The sequence below is a fragment of the Phalacrocorax carbo genome, chromosome 2, assembly GCF_963921805.1.
Source record: "Phalacrocorax carbo chromosome 2, bPhaCar2.1, whole genome shotgun sequence".
Lineage (NCBI taxonomy): Eukaryota > Metazoa > Chordata > Aves > Suliformes > Phalacrocoracidae > Phalacrocorax > Phalacrocorax carbo.
This window is the reverse complement of record NC_087514.1, coordinates 110190616-110213307: the sequence shown is the minus strand read 5'-3', so window position 1 is coordinate 110213307 and position 22692 is coordinate 110190616. Positions and strand designations below refer to the sequence as shown.

General features: G+C 41.4%; 1 protein-coding gene across 4 annotated transcripts in view; it reads left to right on the top strand.

Annotated features, from left to right (window-relative positions):
* Positions 1–14987, top strand: part of HECW1 (HECT, C2 and WW domain containing E3 ubiquitin protein ligase 1) — a 273075-nt gene extending 258088 nt beyond the window's left edge. For all 4 annotated transcript variants that reach the window (XM_064443833.1, XM_064443832.1, XM_064443830.1 and 1 more), the window contains 2 exons: positions 1102–1300; positions 9837–14987. In XM_064443833.1, the coding sequence (XP_064299903.1) occupies positions 1102–1300; positions 9837–9948 (311 nt within the window). In that variant the 3' untranslated portion in view covers positions 9949–14987. The remainder of the gene's footprint in view (positions 1–1101; positions 1301–9836) is intronic.
* Positions 14988–22692: the final 7705 nt, after the last annotated feature.

Genomic DNA, 22692 nt, shown 5'->3' with positions numbered 1-22692 from the left:
ATCTCAGGTCTGGATCAACAGATGTAATAATACTGAAATTGCTTCTGTTACTTCTATCCGGATTTTACCCACTCAACTCCTAACAGGAGTTTTGGCCATTAAGGACTGAAAAGGATTTGCAGTATTAGATCTAAAAGTTACTACTCAGATGACTGTAAAGGAACTCCTGGCCTTGCTGAATGTAGTATGACAAGTCCTCTTGGCTTCAGCAGGGAGCTGAATTCAAGAGCTGAATTTCATGGTTCCCAGTTACACTTCGACAAACTACAGATCAAACTACAGACCATCCCCTAAGCCTAAAATGCGTCAAGTCGGATATTTTCCCTTCTCCTGTAATGTTTGGCCTGGTTTTGCTTTAAATGCTGAGCATGATTTATCCAGGCTGTCTTGGAAGATGGATAAATGTGAAATTCACCTGTCCTGCAGTACAAAAGGAAAGTCCCTGAGGGTCACATATCCTCCCCTGAAATACAAGGTTTAAGTCTTTGCTGCTCCCTGCCCAGCCCTTGCGTTACCTTGAAATACACAGCTTACCACAAGCACAGCTGGTATCCCAAGTTACCCTCCTCCCCCTTTTTTCTGTTTAGCTATTGAAACAGATTCAGCCTGGGTTTATGCTGGCTTTCACTAGCACAAACCAAGGCACAGAGCCCCTCAGGTGGGAAGTTTGCCAGGGAAGAGCTTGCGGCAACAAACTCCTCTCCATATGTTGAACACTATTGCTGTCCAAAGCAAAATTTATTTGGGAACCAGAAATTGTTAAGTCGTTAGGACTCGCACTGTGTGGCATATGGCAGTTGGTCTTTTACATCTCATGCAGGTAGCCCCAGTTCTTGCCAAGGGATTTGTCAGAGGCCAGTGTACCTCAAATACATATATTTGAGTTTCAGGGTTTCAAATGAGTTAGTAATATTATAGTATCCACCACTAGGACAAGATGGGGGCTGGGACCTACTGCTTATCAAGAACAAGCTTTATTGTTAGGTTAGGATCTTTTCAGCAGAAGATCTGCTGCCCCATGCTAGAGGGAACATATTTTGATGTTACACTTCCCACTTGGAGGGAGTGATTTTAATTTCTCTCTCTTGCTTCTTGGTTTAGGTTACCATGATGGACACATAGTAATACGGTGGTTCTGGGCAGCAGTGGAGAGATTTAACAATGAGCAGAGACTCCGGTTGTTGCAGTTTGTCACTGGAACATCAAGCGTGCCATACGAGGGCTTTGCAGCTCTCCGAGGGAGCAATGGGCTACGGCGCTTCTGTATAGAGAAATGGGGGAAAATAACCTCCCTCCCAAGGTATGTCCTAACTAGGATACAAAAACAGAAGTTCTGTGAGAAAGGTGAGCCTGGTACTTTTTTTTGCATATCTCTGCCAGTGAAAGACAATGAATACAGTAAGGACATCCTAAAACAGCAAAGAATCAATTATCAGTTTGTTCTGTAATTACATTCAGAGAAAAGTGTTTTCTTTTGCTGCCTTTTGGATTTGCAAGCTCAATTTAAGCTGCTTTGAATCTTGGGAAATGGTTAAGATAAAGATTTCCATAGGTCCAAACCTAGTTCCCTTGATTCTTGAACAGATCCAGACCAGCAGGAGCCTGTAAGCTGACACTCTTCCCTTTACTTCCAAAATACTAGTAAAAATACTTGTGAGTTTACAGAGCCATGAAAGCCAGAACCTGTCTCTGAGTTTTGGCCAGAGACCTGAGTGTAATCCCTTCATTTGTTCTGATGGCTCCAGTTTTAAATCATGAGGAAGCTTAGTAAAGGGTCTTCAGACCATGTGGTGATAATACCCAATTTGTTACATCTAGTTCAGTCAGCCAGCTAGGAGCAAATGAGCCATAATGTCATACAGAGTCAACAGGCTTCACAGTGCTTCCCAAAGGAGGGGTCGTCTTCCTTTCCGGAACAAAGAGACTGGGGCACAGCGGGGTGGTCTGACTTGCCAAAGGCCACCCAAGAGAGTCATGGCACAGCCAGCTTTGAGTTCTGCTCCAGAACTTTATCCACGACCAGCACTCATCCCTCCTCAGTGAAGTGAGGTACCTTCTATTGAATGTCCTTACATTTGCCCAAGGCTCTGCCCCACTGAGATTACAGAGCATTTTTCATGGGGCCACATCTCAGCACCTGAGATCTTTTGCTACGTGACCCTTTTACATAACATTTTCCCTCCAAAGCATGCTTTCTTCCTGCTCTTATCATTTGCTCTCAGCTACAGTCCAAAATAGGCTACCTTCATGACACAGAAAAAAAATGTCTTCTCACAGACCTTGCAGATATATTCAGACAATCAATTAACAATGGGTCTGGTCCAGTTTTCTAGTTACTTGACATGCATGTCATTTACCAAGAAGGATACTATAAGGCATGGATTTGAGCAGACCTCCAGAGTCCTCTGGAGAGGGAAAGTCCAAATATGGTCACCTTCTTAGTACAAGCCTGCTAAAGTCCATGCTTATGCGGTGGGGAGAACAGGAGCTGGACTAGGGCACTACATCTGCAGACATTCTAAACTGGCATCTTACACTGACTCCCTCTAAAGTCAGGAAAAGGAAAGTGATTTTAAGGCACAATTCATCTCACCTGAACACAGAATTTTAAAATAGCTCAGTTGAATCACACCTGGTACGTTCTGATTTATGTCCAATGACCATAAAGACTCTATGGAGACTATACGGATAGCTAGAGTCTACCTGAAACCTAGATGTAGGCACTGAGATTTAAAACAGATTAAAACATGTAAGGTCATGAGATGACTCATGCCCTCTGAGCTTCAGCCAGTAATGGCGAAAGAAAGCCTGAGAGCTACAGTTTGCTATGCGTAGGCCTGATCGTCCTTTTCCTATATATATAGTCTGGTTCTATGTAAGGTTTTCAGAGCTGACCAAGGGCATTTCTGCCTGTAAACAGGCAGCAAATGGGAGTCACAGACTTGTGCAGCATTTCTGCAGAGCTCGCTTCCACTCCTTCTGGGATGGAAGGGGGCGAGAGGGGAGGGTGGACCTTGGCGTGTGCACAGAAAATGCCCTGGGCTGACCCATCAAGTTCTGAAAAGGTAATTGGCCTCTTTCTGCTCTGCTTAACTTTCTTTGTGAACCTAGGCATTACTTATGACCTAGATTCAGTTAGCCCCAAGATATTCACATTAACGACTTTATGTTTGTCTGCTGATCACCGAACTTGTTGCTCTCCCTCAAAGAGGCCTCTTTTCCAGGTGAAAGTTGTTAGCACCTTTTAGAAGTCTTAGAGCTTTGCATTCATTTTAGCCAGGGGAAAGAGAAACAACACTTGCTCATGGGGAATAAACACAGCTTGATCACCATGAATTATTACCTGCATTTTTATAAAATTATGGGGTGCTGCCAAGTATACACAGTGTTAAGAAATACATAAAACACACAGGCTAAACCTGGAGGCTCCCTAAATCCTTAGTTAAGCAACTAAATAAATGTTATTTTAAGCTTTTTTTAAATGCCTGATTATGGTTTGCTTGTGTTTATTTAGATTTACTTCCATATTTACTTAGCCTTAGAGGCTAAAACAGGTCATATGTCATATCCTGTAGGCCTTTTGGCCCCTGTGATATGAGTGTAACTAACTTTAGCTGTTTAAAACAAACCACACACAACAAATTCCCTTGTCCTTCTAAAAATTCCTACAATTCCACAGTGAGAGTTACCCTTGCTCCACATTTTCAAAGTCCTAGGGAAAAAAAAAAAAACCAGCTTTCTCATGTCTTAACAATCATCACATTTAGTTGTTTATGTCCATAGGTGTGGATTGCACCTCTTAATTACTGGCGTTAGTTCTTAAGCCCTGACCCAATAAACGTGGTGCTGTGAGAGGTGTTATGGAGGCTTGCATAAAGCTGATGCATTTGGCTTTCCTGACATCCAGGTAGATGGTGGGTCACTGGAATTGGTTAGTCTCACCTTTGGGTTTTCAGCTGCTTTAAAAAGTATTGGGATAACTTTTAGCTGTATCAGGAGAGTCCAGGACACTTTCTGTATTCTCTCAGTCCTGCTCCAGACGGCTGAAGTAGTTAGGTGACTCTCCCTTTCATCTTGTTCTTACACTTTGGCAATGGAGCATGCAACTGCCATTTGCTTACAGTGAGCAAAGATGCGGTAATACCTAAACCAGCCATGCTTTTGCACTGGTGACAGCAACATGGCACTCCCAGAAAAGAGACATGGTGTGAATTTCTAAAACACAACACTTTTTGAAGAAAAATCACTAATACATAATGCCTAGAGTGCTTCTTGAAAGCACTGAGGATAAGCAAAGCTTCTTCAGGAAGGTTGAGAATCCAGTAACTTCATTCTAAATTGGTGCACTTGTTCATCAGTACCAGTTCCCTTACATGAGCAGGGTAATGGTGGTGTAGTATGTTCATGTGAGGCAAATAAGAGTTAGATTACACCAGTGGATTGTTTCTGGAGTGTGAGTGTGTACCAGACACATTATTCCTATCTATATTTACTTTGAGTCCACACACGTTAGAAAGTCAAAGTGCATACAGCTCAGCGATGCTGCTCTAATTCCACATCTGTAGATGATGACCCTAAAGCAGGTTCCAAAGAGACTGCCAGATTTACTTATCTGGCAGCGTACATCTACAGTGTGGTTTCTTCCTAACTGAGGTAGCTTGTCAGATGAAATAACACTAAATAGGTAACAGCTTCAACCACTTGTTCATCAAGGTTGAGTTTTACTCTCCCTATCTAATATGCAGAACTTTCTCCCAAAATAAAGCAGTTACAAAATTTACTTCCTTTAGCAGGTTACTTGAGTAGGGATTGATGGAGACTTCTTCCAGCTATAGCCTCTTCTGAAGCAGGAAGCCCCTCTTCACCTTTCCTGGGTCATGCAGATATTTACTGTGGAACCAGCTTTAGCAGTAGTTTTGCAAGAACTTATTCTTTGTTCTCTACTAAACATTAGTGAACAGACACTGGCATTCTACCTGGATTAACATAGCTTCATCTGATATTGTGGGAGCAGAACTCCTGGCTCAAAACAAACCTGTGCAAAGAACTAGCAGTGTTTTCTACTATAGCTAGAGGAGACAACAGTTCCCATTTCTTAAAACCTCAGCCTGAAAAAGTGCTCAGTGCCTACAAATGCCACTGCCCCATCTTCAGGTTGTGCTCCACTCCTGTCAGCTCCAAGGTTATTTCTGTCTGAGTATCGGTTAAGTAAGGACCTCAGCGTATAACCCAGCGATTCAAATAATCACATTTGATGCAATGAGGTCACTTGCCTTGTCAGTGCTGAGCTGCAACTACCCTTTCATCAAAAGAGATTTTAATTCAGCAGAGTAATATTAGTGATTACCGCCATACTGTCTGTGGTTTATGTATGATAAAGATTACCAGTGCTAGCAAATATCTGATGTTTTGTAAGAGAATTCTCTTCCTCTCTATTAGATGATCAAGTATTTAATCACCCCAGAATCCCATATAGCAATTAAACAAAGACTGTGTATGACTACAAAGAACTCTGTTCTCATAATTTCCGTCTTTCCCAGTGGACTCTGTGTGTGTGCTTTGCTGCCTTTTATCATTCCTTATCTCCCATCCGTCTTCTCTTTCCTCTTTTCTCACATACAACAGAAAAACCATCTACAAATCTACATTAATCTATTAAGCAGTGGTTCCCAGACAGCATATAAGTGTTCCTTCTTACAAAAGGAACAAAAGTTGATACCTGTGGGTTCTGAGGTTGATCAAACAGGGGTTTGTGGGTTCTTCTCCAGAAAACAAGGTGAAAACAAGGAAGTGACGAAGAAAAGAGTGCAAAAATCCTAAAAGCTTACACTTATAATATTTAAAGAGAATTCATAAAAGAAATAGCACGGCACTGTGAACAGTGAGCAGGATAAACGGTTCAGACCCACCAAAACTACCCTGAGCAATACAGACAGACTGCCAGGATGCTGTGGTTTAACTCCAGCCACCAGCTAAGCACCACGCAGCTGCTCGCTCTCTCCCCCCTCGGTGGGATGGGAGAGAGAACCAGAAGGGTAAAAGAGAGAAAACTCATGGGTTGCGATAAAGACAGTTTAACAGGAAAAGCAAAAGCCATGCATGCAAGCAAAGCAAAACATGGAATTCATTCACTCCTTCCCATAGGCAGGCAGGTGCTCAGCCGTCTCCAGGAAAGCAGGGCTCCATCACGCTTAATGGTTACTTGGGAAGACAAACACCATCACTCAAAATGTCCTCCGCTTCCTTCTTCTTCCCCCAGCTTTATATGCTGAGCATGACGTCATATGGTATAGAATATCCCTTTGGTCAGTTGAGGTCATCTGTCCTGGCTGTGTCCCCTCCCGGCTTCTTGTGCACCCCCAGCGTCCTCGCTGGTGGGGTGGGGTGAGAAGCAAGAAAGGCCTTGACTCTGAGTAAGTGCTTCTCAGCAGTAACTAAAACATCTCCATGTTATCAACACTGTTTCCAGCTCAAATCCAAATTATAGCCCCATAACAGCTGCTATGAAGAAAATTACCCAGCCAAAACCAGCACACAGGAAGAATGAAATGTTAAGTGGTCTATTTACTGCTTTACTTACTGGAGGATTAGGGCACATGAGGGTCAGAGTTGGTTTACATGACTTTGTCTTGCATTTCCTTCTACAGAAGCCAGAATACTTTCCATAAAAGCTCTTACCAGTCTAATTCTTATTCCAGATCTCTCACTCCTTGAACACCCTCTCAAATGTCAGCAGGCTTATGTGGTAGGAGGCTTAATCAAGGGAAGAAAGACTTTTCTCATTGCAGTGACTGTTTCTTGCACTGCTGATGTACTGTTTTCACCGCAATATGTGCAGCAAGCCCAGTACTACAAAGTAGCGTCTCCTGGACTATGCTTACTGTAGTCACTCTCACTGGGATCAGTAGTGAGGGGTCAACACTATTCGGGAGGAACTTACCCCTTTGGAGGACAAGGCATGGAGTTAGGCAACAGTGGATGTTATGAAAAATATCCTTGCCTCTGACTTGCCCTCTGTACTGCAGCATCACACAGCAATGTGGTATAACAGACTAGAGGCTGAGCAATTTGTCTTTAGTCTGGTTTGGAAAATAAAGGTTTTATGTTACAGTTGTGAGAGGCAAAGGCGCTATGCACAGCAATACTGAGGAGAGAGGGATCACTGAATGAGAATGAGTCCCAATCAACCCTCTCTCTTATTTCAGGTGAGGCAGAATATGTTCTTCAGTTAAACAAGTAGGCACTATGTCTGATCTTTGCAGCAAAGAACCGATCAGAGCCATTGCTGAATGTATACCAGCCAATTCTGCACATAATTATCTTGTTTTAAGGTTGAGTGGGCTTCACTGGCATCATTGGAGTTGCAGTTGATCCACATTAGCTTCACAGATCAGTATTTGAACTGAGGTTTTGCCCTTAGCAATGTATTGTGGTTTGCACCGTAAGTAGGTAGAAGTGTAAACCTAACCAGCATAGGGCTCCTGAAAATTACTTTTCATTTTTTATGTGATGTTGGGTTTTGGAGCGAAAGGCTTTTTTTCTATAAAGTTGTTGAACTGGAGAACACGAGAGTGTTGCTTGGCAAAATGCTTCAGTGTTTCTAGACACTGTAACTTTTTCTTCCTTTCTTTATAATAGTTTCTCCCCACAATAAATTTCTTGAGACCTTCTACAGAAGAGTCCACTTCTATAAATCTCATAATAGGAAAAGGAATGGATCTTTTTGCTGAGTTTGGCTAGGTCAAGAATGACTAAAAGTCAACAGCATTGCAAGGTTGTTTCATAACCAGTATGAAATGAGGTGGATGATGATCAGTCAAGATGAATGTCTGCAAGAAAGTTAACACTGGAGTCAGTGGCTGTGGATATGTCTGCTAGGATGCAAGACAGCGATGTCTGAGATGCTATGGTCTCATACGGTTAAATGTGCCACGGTTAAGTACCATACCAAGATATTACTTTAGGTTCAGCAAAGTTATATTAGGAGAATCCACACCTGAGCCACCATGACTATGCTTCTTCCAGTCCTGGAGCCAGGCAGCTGAGCTCCTCAAGACTGGCTGTCTCTGAATGGTGCTCTGATAAATGATAAACACATTCTGAATGGACTACAAGAACCCTTCAGTTAATTAATTCCCAGTGGTAGATACGTATTGGCAACAGATTGTAGAAACAACTTACGCTGCCAAAGATTGCTGAGATAACAATAAGCAGTGCAGGGCTACTCATGGATAATATACATGAGCTGCCATGTTTAATTTCAAGAGATGTATTAAATAATGACTTTATTAATGTTTCTTTTTCACTAACTCACATGTGTTCCCAGCTCATTTCCACAAATTCTGTGTTTATTGTACACTTTCTGAGAGTGACCAGCTAACAAATCTTCATTCAGAAGGGGAAAAGGATGGTAAAAGCTCTCCTAACTGAAATTATGCGATGCAGTGAAGATTACGTGCCTCTGGCTATTTCAGTTGCCTGATTGCTTTTAATGATTCACCATTGGTGCTTGATAAAACTCTCCCTCTGAATCTGCAAGTCTCAGGCCAGCCCATCAACAAGTATCATGTTTTTCTCACTTGGTGGGTGGCCTAAAAGATGACTAGCATGGTTTCAAATAGTTTCTCCAAGGTAGCTCTTCACTTCAGTTTTGAAGAAATAACATTGAATTAAAGTATGAGATAGAAAAGCTAAAAGTAAAATAACTTCACGGCTTCTAAAAATACTAGGGGCCGGGAGCTTAGACATTGTTAGCCTTTGAGGCTACGTTTGTTTCTGTAGGGTTTTGTCAATTCACATTTACTGGAGGGGCAAGAGGAAACAAAAGGATTTCTAGCACCGTGTAAAGCTCCAAGCTAACTCAAAAAAATGAAACTATTTTAATGAAAATGTGCCCCCTCTGTTTGTCAAATGAGTTCTACATTTTTTCGGTCAGTTGAAACAGATGAACTGGTGGGGCAGGGACTGTTTCTTTGTTCCACATTTGTATAGCACCTCACACAGTGAAGTGCAGTCTGCATCTGGGTCTAATTGCTGCTACCAGAAAAGCTGCAACAAGGTGGAGGCACATATGGAACCCGTTCCACAGCTTCTTTTGAGGGTGCTGCCAATTGGGGGTAAATATAATGATAAAACTGGGGGAAGAGAGGGTCATCAAGTTGGCAGTTTGCTCTGCACAAAATATTTAGCTTTTGCCTTGGCTACTACAAATAAATAACATTTAAAGACCAGACTTGCAGCAGATGGCCAACAGCTGACTTACAGGAACATTTTCAGCAACCTTCCTTCTTCAGTGAGCAGATCCCTGAATGGTCTTTTACCAGTCAGCCCTGTCTCACTATAAACACATGCTGAGCCCATTCTGTCAGTATAGTTCATCGTGTTATGCTTGTCCATTGGTGCAAAAGTTACTAGGTGCTCATGTTGGATGTACAGCTGAGTTGCTTTTTTGTTTTGGAAAAACTCAAAGCAACCGAAATTATAGTAGTGGAGATTTCTCTCCATGAGGGCCTATACCCCAGCTCCTCAGTGGCCCCAGTGTTCTTCTCTGTGAAGATCCCTGCAAGATCTCTGCAACATCTAATGCAAGGATAGCAGAGAATGATGATGATACTTAGCTTGTGTCTTCTATTTGAAATATTCATGTGTGTGTGCATATACATTTCAGTACCTCAGATTTTGGTGGAATTTGAGAGTTTTACTTCAATAGAATTTATTTTTATCTCTTTTGAGTGAACTTGAATGTTTTGAGTCTCAGTAGGAACTTGTTTTCTCAACTCTTATTTTCTCAATTTATTTAGATTAAACTTAACATGTAGGATATTTTCCTTTTGCAGGGCACACACATGTTTCAACCGTTTGGATCTTCCACCTTACCCCTCATATTCTATGCTGTATGAAAAGCTGCTGACAGCTGTTGAAGAAACTAGCACCTTTGGACTTGAATGAGGGGGTTGAAGCACTTCTGGTGTTTTTCTGGCTGATGATGTCACCTTTCCTGTCCACTGTCATTTGATCTCGGTTTCCCATGTTTTTATTTTTGAAAACAAAACAAAAACAAAATCAAGATCGACAAAAGCTGTGCATGAAGAACTGCCGCCCTCTAAGATCTAACCTTCATGCTTTCATCCTGTTTCAAATGGACTGCTAGTCTGTATGCAATAGAAAAACAACTGTCTCAAGGTTTCTGTATATCTCTACATACCTCCATTAATAACAATGAAAATACAAATGCAAGTTACACTACACTTGACCAAATGTTAATAAATGTTTACTTCCACCTACGTTGATTAAAAAATAAAAAAACCTCATCAAGCATTCCAAGCTTTTATATGCCCACATCTTCTAAACCAATTCACAGCCCATTTACTTCTTAACTGTTGAATCCAGTACTAGGAGCTGATCAAATATGTCTTCATCCATCCTTGTTTTCCCTGTATGTATTGTCCATCTGAGAGACACCTATGAGCAAAACTGAAATTTTTATATACGAACTCATGATCCACATCAGTTGCATCAGCTGGAACTGGCCCAGATACATGGTGCAGATAAGACCTTCAAAAACTAAAAAAAACCAACCTGTAACGCAATGCAAAGCATAACAGCAATTGTTATGATTGTTACTTGCCAGTACTGGAGAGAACTTGCACTTCAGAGATAATGGGAGGGGCATCTCCATTGTAATGTTTACCACACAAGAAGCACAAGGCTGTGCACACTCAAGAAGGATGTCTTATGTAGCATAAAGGACAAGGCTCCCTTACCTTAGTATTGTGTATGACAAGGAAAAGGGGAAATAAGAAGAATGTTCTACTCTTATGAATACCCTTGGGTCTGTTTACCAGATCTTTGTCTTCTGGTGTTTAAAATGCTCCTTTCCAAATGAGAAGTCTAGACAATCCCATCCCCTGTGTCAGAAGCCATTTATTTTCCGTCACACTGGGCTAATCTATGGTTGCTGGGGGCGGTTTTCGGTTCTGTCATATTTCTTTTCCTGTTCAGTGCGAATCTCCATAACCTCAAGAGTGGTTGTAGACAGAAGGTTTTCGTCTAGGGTCTATTAAATGAGAAGCTGCAGTGAATGAGGGTGCTTGTCAGGGATGAAGGGGATTGTAACTCTCTTTAGGTTAAGAATTTGTTGTACTTCCTCTTGTAGTAAGCCCAAAGGCCCTCCAGTCATGTTAGGTGCCACTAAACTAAAGTTCTAGCTCTTATTATGGCAGACATTAACCCTCTTCAGTTTGGTGTACTTTGCTTTCCAACTATGAAGACAGGGAATGAAAGGAAAACAGCCGGAGGCTTGTCTTCAGATGGATTTTGCTGAGGCAAATTCTGAGGAAACACTGAGGCTGTTAAAATCAACCACACTGATTGTTTCCTATTTATTACTCTTTGCTGCCCTTGTTTTCCAAGACTAATCTCAGATTGAAAGTGTTTGTCTTAACTGGGAAAAGGAAATACAGAGTATCTTTACTTCTGACACTAAATATGTTAAAGGATGCATAAAATATGAAGTGAGAGACTGGTGAAGGGTAATTGAAGGTAAGTGAGAAGGTAACATCATAGTGTCTAGCAGCTCACATGAAATACCACACCCCTTGGGGGCTTGGTACTGGTAGTTTTATGTTAGGTATGCTTCAGAAAACTGGAAAATCAGGAGATCAGTTCAATGTCTGACACATCTAAGTCCCGTAAGTTTTCTCTCTAGAGAAAAGGATTGGACCCTGCTTTCCCATGTATTTTTCTGGTTGCTATACAGAAAGTCATCACACTTGAAAAACTGCATTCTGAGAGTTTTAGATTGTTTTCCTGCTTTGATTCTTAGGTCAATAGGTATTTGAAAGGTGATGGACCCAAACACATGTTTCTAAGCAGAAATAGTAGCTTTCGTTAATGATATATGAAATTGCCCCATTTGTTTCATTTCTGTGACTTTTCAGCCACTTTTGTAGTAATTTACTTTATGTTTTTTACTGAGAATCTATTTCATAGTACATGTTATTATTCTTATTGAGTACTCATCTTACAGTTGCATACAGAGGCTGCAGCTACCGGCCAGTTTCATTGTACCAGGCACTGAAAATTATTTCCACAAACGAGCTCTCAGGCATCTCTTTCACATGACCAGCCCCACTGCACAGTAGAGACAGAAACCTTAACTTTTTTCTGAGTGCATCTGTCACATGCACCTGAAATACAACAGAGCAAGTCACACCAGGAGAGACTGAATAACAAAATCTTCCAATGTACGTAACTGCTGCCTCTTCACCACTGGGCCCCAAAATCCAGTGATTCCTGTATCGTTCCTGTTTTATTCCTGGAGATGTTACAACGTTACCTGCACTATGTCAAATGTTGGATGTCTTCTAACAGTAGAAGAAAAGAAAGAGAAGTATCCAACTTGTTGGTCGATGTTTGGCCAAGGAAAATAGTGCATCAAGAGCTGTCTCATTAAGATAGTAAAAAAAGTAAAAAAAAAAAAAATCCAGTCTTTACAATACTGTATAGTTAAATTTTTTTAAGTATTTAAAAACTATATTTTATTAAGAAAAAGTGAAACTATTTTTTGTAGCATAATAAAAGATGTTTGTATTTCAGAGACAGCATCAAACCCCACTGATTGAAACAAGGAAGGCTTTGTCCTGAAATTCTTCACAACGCGTTCTGGCACTTGCCATGCACTAAGCTCAATTAGGTGTTACGCATCTCCATGTTTGGCAGATGCCATCTCAAGCACCTTGCAGGTTCCTGCTCCGGGAAACACATAGCATAGCCAGCTACTTCCCATCAAATTCCTTGGTCCAAGCTGTCTTCCAAGCACACAGCCTAGTATTTTTAAAAGGTTGCTTTCTTAGGTGACTGCGATGCCATCCAAGTAAGAAGGTCATGCAGATTTCCTTGAAAGTTTTTTTGGATGTGAATAGAGGAATAGAGGAAGACAGTTGACTATTTTCATAAAACAGAGAAAAAGAAAATGCCATACTCTGCTTTTCTTGCATTCTGTCATTCCAGTCCTATCCCTCTCTCGTCCCAAATGCCCTACCCCAATAGGTTTTCAAACCCTGACATCACCTCTAGGATAGCTGGATCAACGCTTCACAGTGTATTTCTCCATTCATTGCATCATACCATGGGCTGAATCCGGCCCCACTCGAGAGTGAAGGGGAAGCCATGCATCCAAGTGGCACCGTAGTGTTAGAGTGAGGCAGTGACTGGTGCCAACAGGAGAGAGGGAGGAACCCATCTCCCTTGCCCTGTTATTTAACCTGTGCATTATGCAATTAATTGACTTTGTTGTTGTAGTTATGCATATGCAAGGCATCTATCTTTCCTTGTTCACCTCTTGATTCAAATGCTGTTACTCACTCATCTGTGCTCTCCCCAGGTCTGCATTTTCATTTGTAAAACACTGACTGTTAATTACAAAATTTCTGGTTTCATTGTTTTCCCACAGGAAAAACTAGAAGATATTCCATAGGGCAGATTTGCAGTGAAACAATCTGTTCAGCTCCTTCACCTCAGTTCCCTTTAAACATGGTGGTGGCTAGATTAAGATATGACACCAACATCAATAGATTTTAAAATGTAAGTGAAAAATGGAATAGGCAATCTGACAGCTTTTGTGGACTGCAGTTTTTGATAGGAGCAATGAATATTGGTAATTTGTACATTTGGTTTCAGAGGGCACGTATCTTTCTCAAAGTATCTGTTGTGATGGTATTAATAGTAGAGTGAGGGAAAGGGATATTTCTGTTTATGAAGTCCTCTTGCCATACTATCATTAAGCAGAAGTTATGAGAATGAAAATAGGTATTTTAAATCATCGGTACGTCTTCCACCTTGAAGTAGTCTCACCGACTGTTCAACCACATAAGCTATGCAGGATTTGACCCAGTACAAACAACCGTACCTTACTGTTAATTGCATCAGGTCTAAACCTTACAAATGCTGTGCGTCAGTATGCAGTTACATGAGCGTCCAGTTTCAATCATGTGGCTGTGCATATTCAGAATTTGACTTTTATGTTCGAGGGCGATCGTGGCTATCACAAGGCAAGGAGTGAGCCAAACTACGTCTAACACATAACGGAGAAATCATGAGTTTTGTACAGGTCTGACAGAGGACTTCTTTTGCCCAGTTTGCTCAAGTGCCCATAAACTTTTCAATGAAATGTAGCTAAGGTTTGAGTTCATAGTCTAGTCTGAGAGACAGCCTGTGAGGAGGAGGGTGTTCGTTGGTTTTGTGTTTTGTTGTTCTAGTTTCACTGTAAGAAAGCGAGGACATATCTCTAGTTGAAAGCAGCAGGATACCGAATTTGGACATGGAAATCAAATAAGAAATAAGCTAATATATACACGCACAGAGGACGGGATAAACTCGTCTTTCGCTATTAATCCTGTGACAGTCTATGGAATTCCAGAGGGACAAATTTGACTGGAGATTTGTTTAATTTCTGTTGAAATAGTAATTATTTGCCGTGTCGCCATAGTAATATTAATAAGGCTTCCCAGTCAAGATTAAACACTTTCAGTCAAACGCAGACCAACAGATCTTTCTACAACAAACGCGGTGCTTTTTTATTATTATTCTTGCTGTACCTCAGTGTTCGTTATTAAAAGAAAAACAATGACTGCAATATACTAAATCTGGGATAGGTTTTCCAGTTATCACAAGGTCCAAAAGATTGGATTGTTACTTTCTCTCTAGTGAGTCATGTAGTACCTTTGTTCTAGTAGAAAAACAGATGCCTGTAGATAGTAGATACTAGGTATAGTAAATATTGAACCATTAGCCAAATTCCCTGCAGCTTCCGATTTATCTAACAGAAATGTCTGTTATGGTTTTTGTTAAAGACTACATAAAGTCAATGGCAGGAAAGGTCCTCATTATTGGACTGATTTTGCTTATATTGACAGAAAAATGTCACATGATACTCAGGCTGTGCTTTCTATTCAACCATATCACTATAGAGGAATGTCAATAAAATCACTTTGTAATGGCATTGTGTGGACTGTCTATTACAAATAATTTATTTCATAGAGGTTGTATGTTACTAGAGGGGGTGGAAACTGGCGCTAGTGAAAGTCCATTGATTTAAGGAATTGCTCTTCCAGGGTCTTACCCTTTCTGACCATTGCATTCAGGCCCTTCCACTGCTTTTGTTTGATTTCTCAACAGGGTACACATCTAAAACTTGAGGTTCTCTACATAAGTGTGCATAACCAAAGCCCTTGTGCTCTCCTAGACTACCCAAAAGCCAGCCCTGCCTTGAAAGCATGTGAGCTTGTTCCTCACTATGGAAAATGTCCAGACAAACAGAGGGACCTATATACTGCTTATGCATACCTCGCTTCTAGGTATAATTACTGCATTATAGGTATGAAATGCAAGTGCAAAGATGATTTCTTAATAGTGTATGCTGGGTCTGCATTAAGTGTTGACAGCAAATAAATAGCAAGGTGCTCTGGCATTCTCAGTATGTCACACCCATTTCTCTACTGCTCGTCACTAATATCTCAGGCATGTTTCATTAGCGCATTCCAGGATAGATTAACATGCCTCAGATACACAGTCAGCAGACACCTTGCTGACCATACCTGTTTTCTCACATAAATGGTGCCTCAAGAGGGATCATGGCACAATATGAAGGATGGGAAAGCTTAAATATGAGGAGCAGTGTTTATAAGGAAGAATTTAAACTTGTGGAAGGCACTCCCAACAGAAATGGTAAGCATATCTTGCGCAAGACAAATCAGTAGCAAATGTGAAACCATGTGAATGTGACAACTCTTAAGAGACCTACAGCTGGCGGTGTGTTTCACCATGTGTGGAGGAGCACAGGTCTGCAAGCCCAAGGCCAGCACTGGGTCTCCTGTGGCAGGAATGAAAGGGTGGCAAGAATAGCACACACCCATGCACGTGCTCAAGAAATCCGGGTCTCATAGCGCAGCCTTTATTCAAAACTTGTGTGGTTGTGCATGTGTGTGAGGAGGAAGTGGGGGGAGAGGGTATTCATGATACTAAGCTACGTTTCTCTGAATTTGTCATGTATTGAGAAAGGAAAAATGAATATTTACTAAAAAGCAGTGAGATGAGCTGCTGATCATTAGGCTGTATCAGAGGTGTCAGTTTCTGCAGCAGTGATCTGTTTCTGTGGCTGGAACTACACCTTTTACCAGAACCCATTCTCTGATATATGTTACTGAATTTCTGTTCATATACAGTGGCAGTCTGCCTGAAGCCTCCATACGTACATGGTGTGCCTAACAGAACTCCATAAACATATAGGATATTACAATTCAATAATAATCCCTTCCCACCCCGTCGTAGGAAAGTCATAGTTTTTTGCTACCATGGACAATAAATCCACTCGTGGCCTGACGTTCATTCTTGCATAAGAGGCCAGACTGGACAATAGCCATCATTCCTGGAGAAAAATGGAGAATAAAGCCACAAAGGATCCGCTGTGTCTCCTCCAATCGTAAATCCTTCTTGAGCTGCAAAGCCACGCTCTTCTATTATTTTTTAATTTAATTCTGATAGCCTTCAAAATCAAATTTCCCTGAAAATACCTTTCATGGATATATCAAAAGAGTGTGTGGCTTTGTTTAGTTCCTACCCTCCGCAAATTAAGTTTTGAAGAAAAAAAGGATACATTATTCCATCTGAAGCACAAGCCTTGATTCTTATTTGTATTAGGCTTTGGTGCAAAGCACATTTATATTGTTTTAGCTCTAGTGTAAATGAAGCTCATTCTCACAGTGCTGTGTGGCAGCTTTTTGAGGTTGAATAGAACAGAAGTCACTGGAGAGCATAAAAACTGCAACTAATCACAGAATCACAGAACGGTAGGGGTTTTTTTAATATATGTAAAACTAATGATGTTTTTTCCTGAATTGATGGCATGTAGGATGTCATATACTTAACTCCTATGGTATAAGAAGAGAGTGGAGCTGTATGGGAGAGTTTTCTGTGTCGATGAGTAACAATAGTAGTACTAAAGTCACTTGCCTTTCCTTGGGTGAAGAGTAATGGACTTCATGGACGTACCTTCACCTTTTGAATTTTTCGGTATGAAAATAAAAGACTGGTTTCAGTTATTTTCTTTCCCAGTTACAAAATTAATCAGTCATAAGAAAAAAATTGCTGTGAATACTCTGCAGTGTGACACTGAAAATCTGTTCAGTCTGTTTCGAAATGGACCACAGAGGGCAGCTGAAGAACTATTGTTGGGTGTGATCTCCTAATGCTGGTTTTCCAGAATCAAAACATCACAAAAAAATAAATTGCACATGCTCCTATTTTTCTGTTTTCAGCACTTAATGTGCTTCAGGCTGTAGACAAAGCAGTACGGGTACCTAGCCAGCATGCCGCATGGAGTCACTGTATTTAGGTAACAGCTTTCCAGGAATGCAGCTGGGGCAGCACTGGAATCTGCTTTGGAACTTTGTTACAAGCTGTGATTTGACTTCAGTGCTTCTTAGGTATGTCTTTGTATTAAATCCGATCAGTGACTTTTTAAGAATGACTGAAATTAGTAATACAGATTACTGTATAAGATTATACCTACAGTGTGTGAGGATATGTTTACTGACAGATTTGGCATCTTTAGCATTTGAATATAAGCTTCCCTGCTTTTGGCATGTAAGTTAACAGCTTTAGCAATTTGCGCATTGATTAATAGAACTGGGACCTTAGAGTTTAACCCCTACCACTATGGTATGTAAAGCTTTTACAACACTGCTTTTGAACATCATAGTTGTGCTTCAACTACATATTTCAGTCCTTTTAACGTACAAACCAAAACAGGTTATCATTATGCTCTGGATGCGGACATAAAATAAGAAGTGATGCATCCCGATTTCATAAAATGTAGTCCACCTAATTTGTGAAAGATTAATCAGTCTTTGAGACCACCTTGGCACTGCAGAAAAGCTGTGAAAGTGGTCTGAGAAACCACAGGAAAATGCATGGGGACCCATGCATTGTGTTTTCCAATATGTTTTCCAACTTGTAATTGAATATTGTTACAATATAAGTAAAACTCATATTCAAATGGTGTCGTGGTTTAGCCCCAGCCAGCAACCAAGAACCACCCAGCCCCTTGCTCACTACCCCCCTCGGTGGGATGGGGGAGAGAATCAGAAGGGTAAAAGTGAGAAAACTCATGGGTTGAGATAAAGACAGTTTAACAGGAAAAGCAAAAGCCACACACGCAAGCAAAGCAAAACAAGGACTTCATTCACTCCTTCCCATAGGCAGGCAGGCATTCAGCCATCTCCAGGAAAGCAGGGCTCCATCACGCTTAACGGTTACTTGGGAAGACAAACACCATCACTCAAAATGTCCTCCGCTTCCTTCTTCTTCCCCCAGTTTTATATGCTGAGCATGATGTCATATGGAATGCTCATAAGCATGATAAGCATGACGTCATATGGCAGCAAAGGAATATCCCTTTGGTCAGTTGGGGTCAGCTGTCCCGGCTGTGCCCCCTCCTGGCTTCTTGTGCACCTGGCAGAGCATGGGGAGCTGAAAAAGTCCCTGACTAGTGTAAGCATTACTTAGCAACAACTAAAATATCTCTGCATTACCAACGCTGTTTTCAGAACAAATCGAAAACATAGCCCCACGCTAGGTGCTAGGAAGAAAACTATCTCTATCTCAGCGAAAACCAGGACAAATGGAAATGTCTGCAAAATATGAACTTGTAAAAGTGTTTGGAAAGGTTACTTTTAGATTCTCCGAGCACAAGTTTATTCATCTGGACTGGAAATTATGAAATCAAAAGCTATGAGCAAAAAAGAGGCATACATATTATTGCCACATGAGCAGTAGTTTATATTAAATCTCTCACAAGCACAAAAATAATCCAACAAAGCTGGCACTAATGACGCCTAGTGCTGCCACTTAGTGGAGCTGTGCTGACCTTCCTTAAATTGGAAACGTGAAGATTGATTTTGTTTTAGCTAGTAAGAAACCTGTTTGTACGAAAGTGGGACTGTTTTTCAGCGGTGCTGCGTACTTGGAGCTCTTGTGTAAGTGCCTTTATGTGATGACAAGAAGCACTTGAGGAATACAGAAGTGAAACACCTCAGGTGAGGAATGTGTACTCTTCCTGCTGCCTCATATGTAAAACAATCACATCAAGAAATAAGTAGCTCTTCAATGCAAAAATTATAGCTTCATATGAAACTTAAGCAGCCTGAAGAAATTCCAGCCACAGAAGATGATGTTTTTCTATCATTATAAAGGTTGAAATGATTAATTTAGTGCCTGAAAAACAATCTTAAGTTATGCGTGCTGAGCTACAGATCATTAGATTTCATATTTCTGTTATAAATGGACCATGTCAATGATGCTTCTTTAGGGTAACTCTTCCATCATGTACAAGTTGCCTTAATGCATTGATACTGGGGAGAGGAATGTCCTGTGAAGATCAAGCTAGAGTCAGGCTGATATAACTGAGCAAAGCTTATGTCCCTACACAACAAGTCTGATCCACCTCTTCAGGGCAGAACTGAAATTGCTCTTTCACTCCCGTGCACGCAGACATAAATTAAAAAGGACAGTCTTTTAAAGAGAGTACTTATGGTAACGTTTTCCACCTCACCTCCTCTCCTGAGCTTGCAGGCCAAACACAGCTCATGAGAATGAATTCCTTGGATGCTACTGGCAGAAAAGAAAAAAGAAATATTGAAGTATAAACCAGTTAAAGTTATCTGTACAAGCAGAAATCAATGTTTGTTATGTCATCTGAGTGCAATTGAGCATACAGCAGCTAATAATATTTCAGTGATTGAAGCCAAATATTCAAACAACAGAAAAAAATACATATTATTTTTCAGTAGGTAATGTATGAGAGTAATCAGCCTGGATGTATCTGTTAGTTTATCTCTAAATAAATCAAGCATTGTTCGTATCCACATCTCTTTCTCCCTGTGTGGATAGCATATATAAGCTTATGCTGCAGTATTTAAGACCAAGATCAGTGCTGGTTTAATACACAGGGGAGTCATAATACTTATGTTTATTCTTTCTACAGGGAAGATTTAAATTAATGTAACATATATCAGCTCCATAATACTCTGGTACAACAGAGCAAATCATAGTCTGTGCCATGCTAGTGCATAGTAAAGTTGGAAAAGATTTAATTTCGGTCAGTTTTCAAGAGAGTAAAGCTCAATTTTTCTTTTTGTCATCATCTTCTTACTCTGTGGATAATTCTTTTTAAGAACACAACAAATCCATCTTCCTGTTTTATTAAGACACTGAACTTCTGATGTCTTTGGTGGTATTTTCTACCCTGTGGAAGAAAAATAGATACATACTATATGGAGTAAAATTCTTTCCAGGTAGTAAGAAGCAATATGCTCAGAAGTCTCAGTAAGTTAGGTTAAAATGTATCTTAATTTTATCTGAATAAAAATATGAATGAATAAAATAACCATATGTGGGAAAATACATGTCCATGTTTTGTTTTATACAGAACTGCTAGATTTTTAAAAGCATTTAAGAATATAAAACTTATGATATATTTTAAAATATGGCCAGAGAACCTTAAATATCCCAAAGGAAGGTCTATTCATATTCCAGAATCAGTAATTGCACTCCTTTCCATAAGTTTTTTGCAGGTTCCCTCCACCCTAGGAAAATATGATTGTGAAAGTAAGTGAAGAAGCAGAAAATATTACAAGAATTAAGAATCTGAAATCTTCATTTAGGATTAACATGCTTTTAAGATACAATCTATTTTTCAGGCAACAGCCTTTTCCCAGTAGTAAGTGCCTCTGACCTGTTCTTTCAGATGTAACAATTTCTTAACCCTTGTTTAATCCAAATTTTATTGTTCAGCAGGAACAATCTGGCCCTGCTACAGCATAAACAACGCTTTGAGTGGAAAGCACATTGATACTGTAAGTCTTGAACTCTCCATTACTCTATATACTGGCTCTGGAATTTATTCCTAAACTAATTATTTCTGCAAATTGGATTTGTGTTGAGTGAATGAGGGGCTTCCAGAAAAAAACCTTGTCAGCAATTGTGCTCCTATCCCTGATCAATGACCAGGGTTTGGGCTGAATCCTTTCCTGTATTTTGACCTGTTTCCTCATTATTCTCTTCGCCCTCATGCTCTGGATATTGGCAGGCAATGGCAGAGAAGATCTGTGCCCTCAATGGAGACAAATGCCACAGCATCGCCTCAATAAATGACTGCCACACAGAACAGGTCTCTTAAACATGTGCATTAAGTAAGCCGGACAGTGAAGTGAGAGGAGCACAGCCTCAACCCATTAGACAATTTCCACCAGCCTGGACAAATGGATGTCTGGGAGGCACTTCCTAAACACACCTTGTAAAAATATTTGGAGGTCAGGCACGAACAGAGGAGAGGAGCCAAGTACGCCCCAGCTGTGAGAAAGCCTTAATTGCAGCTTGTACCTTCGACACCCTAGATGCCATGGCTTCATTAGGTGGGCTCAGGTGTACTAGTCCCCTTCAGAGCTGCTGCTGCCCCTTTTGTCCTTGCCTTCCTTTAGCCTTGTGTCCCAGCATGTCCACTACGGGCCTGAGCCCTGCTTCTCCATGAGGGCATCTGTTTCCCACTTCAGGACCAGCTCTTGTAGTTAGATTGGATGTTACTGCTCTACTCTGCTCTGGTGTGGCCTTACCTTGAGTACAGTGTGCAGTTTTGGGTGCCACAATACATTAAGAATATAAAGCTACTAGAGAATGTCCAGAGGAGGGCCACAAAGTCGGTGAAGGGTTTAGAGGAGAAACCGTATGAGGAGCAGCTAAAGTCACTTGGTTTCTTCAGCCTGGAGAAGAGGAGACTGAGGGGAGACCTCATCGTGGTCTGCAGCTTCCTCACAAGGGGAGGAGGAGGAGGGGCAGGCGCTGATCTCTTCTCTCTGGTGACCAATGGCAGGACCCGAGGGAATGGCAGGAAGGTGTGCCAGGGGAGGTTCAGGTTGGCTATTAGGAAAAGGTTCTTCACCCAGAGGGTGGTGGAGCACTGGAACAGGCTCCCCAGGGGGTGGTCATGGTGCCAAGCCTGACGCTATTCAGGAAGCACTTGGACAATGCCCTCAGAGATATGGTGTAAATTTAGGATTGTCCTGTGCAGGGACAGGAGTTGGACTCGATGATCCTTGTGGGTTCCTTCCAACTCTGGGCATTCTATGATTAGGAAAAATTTATTTACTGAAAGAGTGGTCAGGCATTGGAACAGGCTGCCCAGAGAGGTGGTGGAGTCACCATCCCTCGAGGTGTTAAAAAACCGTAGATGTGGCACTTCGGGACATGATTTAGGATGCATGGTGGTGTTAAGTTGATGATTGGACTTGATCGTAGTGGTCTTTTCCAACCCTAATGATTCCATGATTCTGAGGTAAGGCTCCCTCAGGGCACACCTGGGCGCCCACAAAGTGAGTTCCTGAGTCGCGCAGGAAAGGTCCGAGAGGTGGTGCCGCGCCAGCCAGCCACACGTCACTCAAATCCTCATCTCAGGTTTATTAGTATTTAACCGTCGTCATTTTGCGGGAGGCCCCGCCGCCACCGCGCCCGCCTCCCGCCCTCGGCCACCCACCTCCCCCCGCTCCCCAGGGCCGCCAGCAGGTGGCGCTGCCCAACCGTCCCGCCGCGCGGCGCCCCGCCCCTCGCTCCCCTCCCTCCCTCCCACCAAGGTGAGGCGTT